Consider the following 6,000-nt stretch of genomic DNA (forward strand, 5'->3'; position numbering starts at 1 on the left):
TTTTTTTGAGCCTGATCTTAGTAAAAACTGGTATAGCTATATTGAAATAACTGAGGATTTAGCCCTTTACGAATAGCAAGGCATGCTAGCAAATGTGGGAGAGAGGTTATAAGAAATAGAACTTTTCCTGTAAAGGAGAAAGAATACTCTTCTGCAATAAATATCTTGCACTAAATAAATCTGCTTGTACTTTTCACCTTTAGTAACTAATGGTTTCTTACACAGGTTCGTTCAGTCAGCTTGTAAATCTGCAGCTGCTCCAATGCAAGCTGACAGCTGTAATTTCTTTTCATGGAGAGGCTGTTTTATGTGTCACAAGTGTTCAGTACATGTTTGATAGAAGTTTATAATACTGTTGTGAAAGCCAACCCTCCTGACCAGAAGGCAGAATGGTTCTCTCTGACTGGGAAGCTGCCAGCCCTGTCACATTGTATATTTTTATTTTCCAGTTAGTGTACAGAACAGAACAGCTTTAAAATGAAATTCTTTCCAGGGTCTGCAGTGCTCAAAAAACCTGTTGACTCCTTTTCTTCATAGGAAATAGTTCACCCTTCAGAATACTGCTGTCTTGCCCAGGCAGGTTAAGGCCATCGGTAGTGCCAGCAGGGAGAAGGGAGTCCGCAGTAAATCTATCTGCAAAAGCCCAGAGTGGGCTAGGGTTAAAAGTGAAATTCAGGTTGGCTTTGAAATGAGAAGGGCATACCTTGCTTTTGATCTTTGCTTTGCTATACCTTCAGCATATATTTTCAGAAGAAAATATATGCCAGCATCAAATTTCTGCTCACATCTTGCTCTAAAATGGCTGGCTCAGGAGCAGGCTGTCTACAAGAGGTCGTCTCATCTTTATTTCTTCTAAACAGCCGTTGGATCTGGGTGTGCCTTACCAGAGAGCTTCTCAGATGTGCCCTAAGTGCCTGAGTATTCAGGTCCTCATGGGCATGGGGCATCCCAGTCTCTCAAGTGGTTTTGTATTTTGCATTTCCACATGCCCATGGGAGTGAGAAATGAACTCCTGCATAAACAGGCTCTTCATCGTGTCAGTTTGCAAACAGATCATCCAAAAGCATCCCAAAGCCTGTTCATATTTGCCATTTGCCAGAATGGAAGGCCAAATGTTTGGGCAGTGATAGGAAAAAACACTTAATTAAGAATGCTACTTAATAAAGTAGGCGTCTCTGGTTGGTGAATTTGAGAAAATGATTGCCCTGATATTTAATATACAAGGCTGTTTTGTAATTGCAGCAAAACTTAATATGGGAACACATACCCTGGCGTTGTAACAGAGCGTGTCTCAGCTAGGAGTGACTTTGGGTTTCAATATCCAGACAGTTTTCTTGGCATGCCACTGTACAGACACATACGCACGTGCACGTGGACAGGCAGACCAAGCACAAAGAGGCACATCTGCCTCATTGCACAGTCAGTAGAGCTGTGTTGCCCGATGAAACACTCTGTTTCTAAATCCTAGCTTTGATGCTTTATCTAATGAATTTCTTTTTCAGGATTCCTTCCGCCCAAAATTCCTCAGTGTGGCAGAACTACTTCACGAGGAAGGTTTGAAGGTAGGTGGTTTGAGTACTTAAACCTAGAGAGCTTTCTAAATCTGAAATGTCATCAGCCAGCTATGGGAAAGAAGAACTTCAAAGCTGATTTAGGGACAGAGAAAACAGAGGAAATTTTTAAAGTGCAGCAGGGATTTTTAGCTGAGTGATCCATAAAGCCAGCGGGTATCACGCAACCAGAATTCTTCATAATTATTTAATTGAACAAATAGGATTAAGTCACGAGGGTAAGAGCAGCCCTGGCTCTGCTGTCAGCCTGCAGCTGGGATGTCACATGATAAATCCCTCCAAGTTCTCCAAGAAACAAAACTGCCAGTCAGGTTGTCACATATGAGAGGAGGGGAGGGAGATGGAGCCCTTTATATAGGGAAGGTCTTTACAGTGTTTCATCTTCAATGGTACTTACAAGCTGTGGCTGTATGAATTTTGTGCTGGGTTGCATTCCTCTGGTAACTCTTTTCTGCATCGTTTTGCATCCATATCCCTGCTGCAAGTACACACTGTGATCATGGAAGATTGAGGAGTGCTTTTTAGTATTAAGTGCTGTTTGTGGGTAGCTCAGTGGTGTTAGTGTAACTGTTGGATTTACAGTTCCACCTTTCAACACTTAGGTGGTAGGCAAATTAAAAAAAACCCTACAATTCAGTCTAAGTGACTGAGCCTAAATCCTGCTGAAAGTCGGAGGGATTTAGGTTTTCCTAACTGTCCCTGGATGCATTACTGCCATTCATTGGCTGTCATCTGTCAGCAGATCACTGATAACAGAAAATGGAGAAAGTCATGCCATTCTCTGTCTCTTTATATGGAGAGACCCATGCAATGAAAAATGCCCTCCAAAATCAGCTGACAACCAGACTGAACATTGGGTCTGACCCACATGGGTTAAATGAGATGTTTCTGTATTATAAAGCACACAGTAACCTGTTTTCCCTTAACAGCTTTATGCCACAGAAGCAACTTCTGACTGGCTCAATGCTAACAGTATCCCAGCAACTTCTGTGGCATGGCCATCGCAGGAAAGCCAGAGCCCCAGGCTCCCTTCGGTCAGGAGGTAAGGGCAGCACTCAGCTTGTCAAAGCTGTGTTAGAGAGGCAACGTGCAAGAGCAAGGTGCAAATTCCTGGTCTGGTTGAGATCAGGGACAGTGACTGTAATGGGACTTCAGGGTTCCATCCCAAAGTTTCATTTTACTCAGTTTTGCTTGCATTGCCACAGCAGGGAGACTTTGGCTTAATTAATGAACATCTCATGGAACAGTCCTGATCAATATGTCATGGATGTATTTCTCCATGTTAATTTTTTTGAGCAAGGGCACATGGGATCTGAATATTCAGCCTTCAGTGACACTGAGTCATGTGTTTAACAGAGTTGTGCTGAGTTGTATGAAGGTTGAGTTTTGCTTTATATTGCTAAATGGGACAGAAACAAAACCCACATCGCAGCTTGGTGCCTTAATCCTTCAATCCTTCTTTCTTAGGATGAAGGACTTAAAAATAAAGGCTAAGCTCAAACAGTCTTCAGCATTGTTTAGTTGCATGCCTGTGCTATTCATTGTAGAGTTTTGTTAGGCAAGGTGCACTGCGATACTGTCTTGTGCATTGTCTCTTTCAGGCTGGTAAGGGACAGGAAGATAGATCTGGTGATTAACCTGCCCAACAGCAACACCAAGTTTGTCCGTGATAATTATGTGATCCGGCGGCTGGCTGTTGACAGTGGGATTGCTCTGCTCACTAATTTCCAGGTACTTTCCAGGTCATTCTTTCTCCTCTTAGTCACAGGAGCCTTCAGAGCTTTCCAAGCACTCGTGACCTTAGGTTTCAGTGTATAGGGACCCTTGTTATCTTTGAGAAATAATAATGTGGCTGAAAATCATGGCAACACAATTGTTTGAATATATTTTCTTTGTGCTACTATGCAAAGTAATGTTGCTCAAAGCAAAACAAAAAAGGAAATTTGGAGTCCTGTACTGCAGCCCAAGGTTGCTTCTGTTTCATTTCCAGTTCAGAGCAAACTCCCTGCACAGGATTCCCTGTAACATGTTTAAATTATGAGTGGGAACATTTTTTTTTTTAGTAGGAAGCTTTGCCAGTACAAGTCCTTAAAGTGTAGAGCAGGTTGGAGCTGTACTTTCTTGGGTGATTCTTAGGGCAATCCGATTCCAGAATGCCATCCAGGTGGAAATGCTGCCTGTGGATTTAGTCCCGTTGTAGTCCCCAGCTGCCAAACATTTTGTGTGTTGTCACTTCTGACAACCCCCTTTCCCTTATTGATAGGGGAAGGGACACTTAGTAATGCAAAGTAGGGCTCCTGCTGCCAGCAGTACCTCAACTTCCTTTACAAGTGGCTTCAACTGTCACAAAAGGGCCTCATCTGGCTCTCACTAAACACAGCAGCCAAATTCCTGTTGATTTTAGTGAGTGCTGACTTGGAACCCAATGACTTGAACTGATGTCTAGCTGTGCAAAATCTTCTGCTGTGATTTGAGTGAATGGAGAGCAGACAGAGTGCCAAGCTCCAAGTTCACAGACGGGATAGTGCCAAGCATGATTACTAGGAATGGGAAATCGAAAACCCATCCTTTGCCTATTAGCAAAACACACACTGACAACCAGAAAGGGGGTCCCCATCCAAAATTTATTGCTGCAGCTGCTTGATACGTTTAACTGAGCCCTTTTGATTGCGGAGTTCAAATCTCTTGAGTGTGAGAGAGGAAAACGACCCTAATTTCTTTTAAAGGCTTGGACTGTAGGGAGACGCAACATCTCTCGTTGTCTTGCTGTCACAGCTGTCTTGCCCAAGAAAGCCAGCACCTCCGTGTACCTCTCTCTGGGCAGCAGGCTCTGAGGCTGGGGCCGACCTCCATGCACAGTCGCCTTGAAATTGGTACCGACTTCGATGGATTCGAGGGCTGGACCTGCACAGGGTAGCTGCAGGGGGAGAGCGTCGAAGCGTGGATCCTGCTCTATTACTCAGCCTTCTGCAGAAGGCTTTGCAACGCTCAGTCTTCCTCTGCTTTATATTCACAGGTGACGAAGCTGTTTGCTGAAGCTATGAAGTACTCTGGGAAACTGGACTCCAAGAGTCTCTTCCACTACAGACAGTGTGACAGTGGAGACCAAGCATAGAAGAGCTATCCCCAGCCTGCAGTCTTACTGCTTCTGGCACTACAAGAGAGGCGATCTTGGACCATCCATCTAACCATCTTTCCATGTATTTGATAGCATCTGCAACGTTTGTCTTTCCAGCTTACAGAAACTAATACCCAGCCAATACTTTTGATCAAGAGGTTTATTGGAAAGCCGTCCTCTCCCCAGCCTCTCCATCCTCTTTTCCCCATTTCCACTTAGCAAATATTAGTTACCTACTAGATGGGTAAATCCGGATGGCACCATAGCAAAGGAGTTGGAAGGAGATGCAAATGATTCTACATGGAGATATTTCCTTCTTTTTATAACCAAGCCTGCTCCTCCTTTGAAGGTCCTTCCTTGGGTCCATACCTGCAGCCGTTCTCATGCTGCACTGCTAGAGCCTGGCCCCAGGCTTCCATAGAACAACGTTTAGTTTTCTCTTTCCATTGCTGATTTTTGAGGATTATATAACAATTAGCCTTCCTCCTACTTGATCCACCATGAACACCTGCTGCGGTGCAGAACTGCTGAGGGTCATGATTGTGACAGGAACTCTTTAAAGATGAAAGAATATGAACTATTCCATGACAGCAAGTGACAGGCAGGATGCAGCTACTTTCTGTTTGTTTTTTAACTCTGGCCAAGCATCATCTTTTGCAGCCTACAGATTTGTTGGGAGAGGGAGGCTGTATGTGTGTGTGCTGGAATTGCTTCCAAGTTCTGCTCAGTCCTTCAGGCGCTCTCTCTCTCTCTCTTTTTTTTTTTTTTTTTTTTTTTTTTTTTTTTTTTTTAATGCTGGTTCATCGTTCTGATTTCAGGCAGCAGTCCCTGTATTATAAGGACTCTCTTGTGTCTGGCTTCCAAGGTGGGGAGCTCCCAGAAGACTCCTGTATATTACTGTCCAGCATTTTGTGCCATGCTTGTGGGCATTAAAATTGAATCCTTTCAGAATGAGGTGAAAGTGTTGCAGTGCTTTACTAATTAGTGACCCTTTCACTTTTGCTCCAGGCTTCTCTGCTGCTGTTTCAGCTCTAGCAACACCTGCAAATCCTGTCCACGGAGCAAACTCCTACTGTGCCACATGTTGCATGTTACCCCTTGCCGTCTGCCCGGCAGAAGAGTTCAGCAGCTCCACAGCCAACAGCGCTACATTTTGTATACGTATGCAGCAGACAGATGGTGCCTGCCTCTAAACGTTTACCAGCTAAGGAGCACACGTGTCTCTCTTTGCCATATTGCAGTATGTACATAGCACACCCCAGAATCGGGAAGATTCAAGGTTGGACGACAACTCTGATGCTTGCTGAGCGG

The 6,000-nt window shown here is 44.2% G+C and overlaps 1 protein-coding gene across 6 annotated transcripts in view; it reads left to right on the forward strand.

Annotated features, from left to right (window-relative positions):
* The window catches only part of CPS1 (carbamoyl-phosphate synthase 1), a 117,013-nt gene extending 111,542 nt beyond the window's left edge, over nt 1-5,471 (forward strand). For all 6 annotated transcript variants that reach the window (XM_064515337.1, XM_064515333.1, XM_064515338.1 and 3 more), the window contains 4 exons: nt 1,503-1,562; nt 2,501-2,613; nt 3,173-3,302; nt 4,588-5,471. In XM_064515337.1, coding sequence (XP_064371407.1) covers nt 1,503-1,562; nt 2,501-2,613; nt 3,173-3,302; nt 4,588-4,686 — 402 coding nt within the window. In that variant the 3' untranslated portion in view covers nt 4,687-5,471. The remainder of the gene's footprint in view (nt 1-1,502; nt 1,563-2,500; nt 2,614-3,172; nt 3,303-4,587) is intronic.
* The last annotated feature ends 529 nt before the right edge of the window (nt 5,472-6,000 follow it).

This window comes from Dromaius novaehollandiae, chromosome 7 (assembly GCF_036370855.1).
Source record: "Dromaius novaehollandiae isolate bDroNov1 chromosome 7, bDroNov1.hap1, whole genome shotgun sequence".
Taxonomy (NCBI): domain Eukaryota; kingdom Metazoa; phylum Chordata; class Aves; order Casuariiformes; family Dromaiidae; genus Dromaius; species Dromaius novaehollandiae.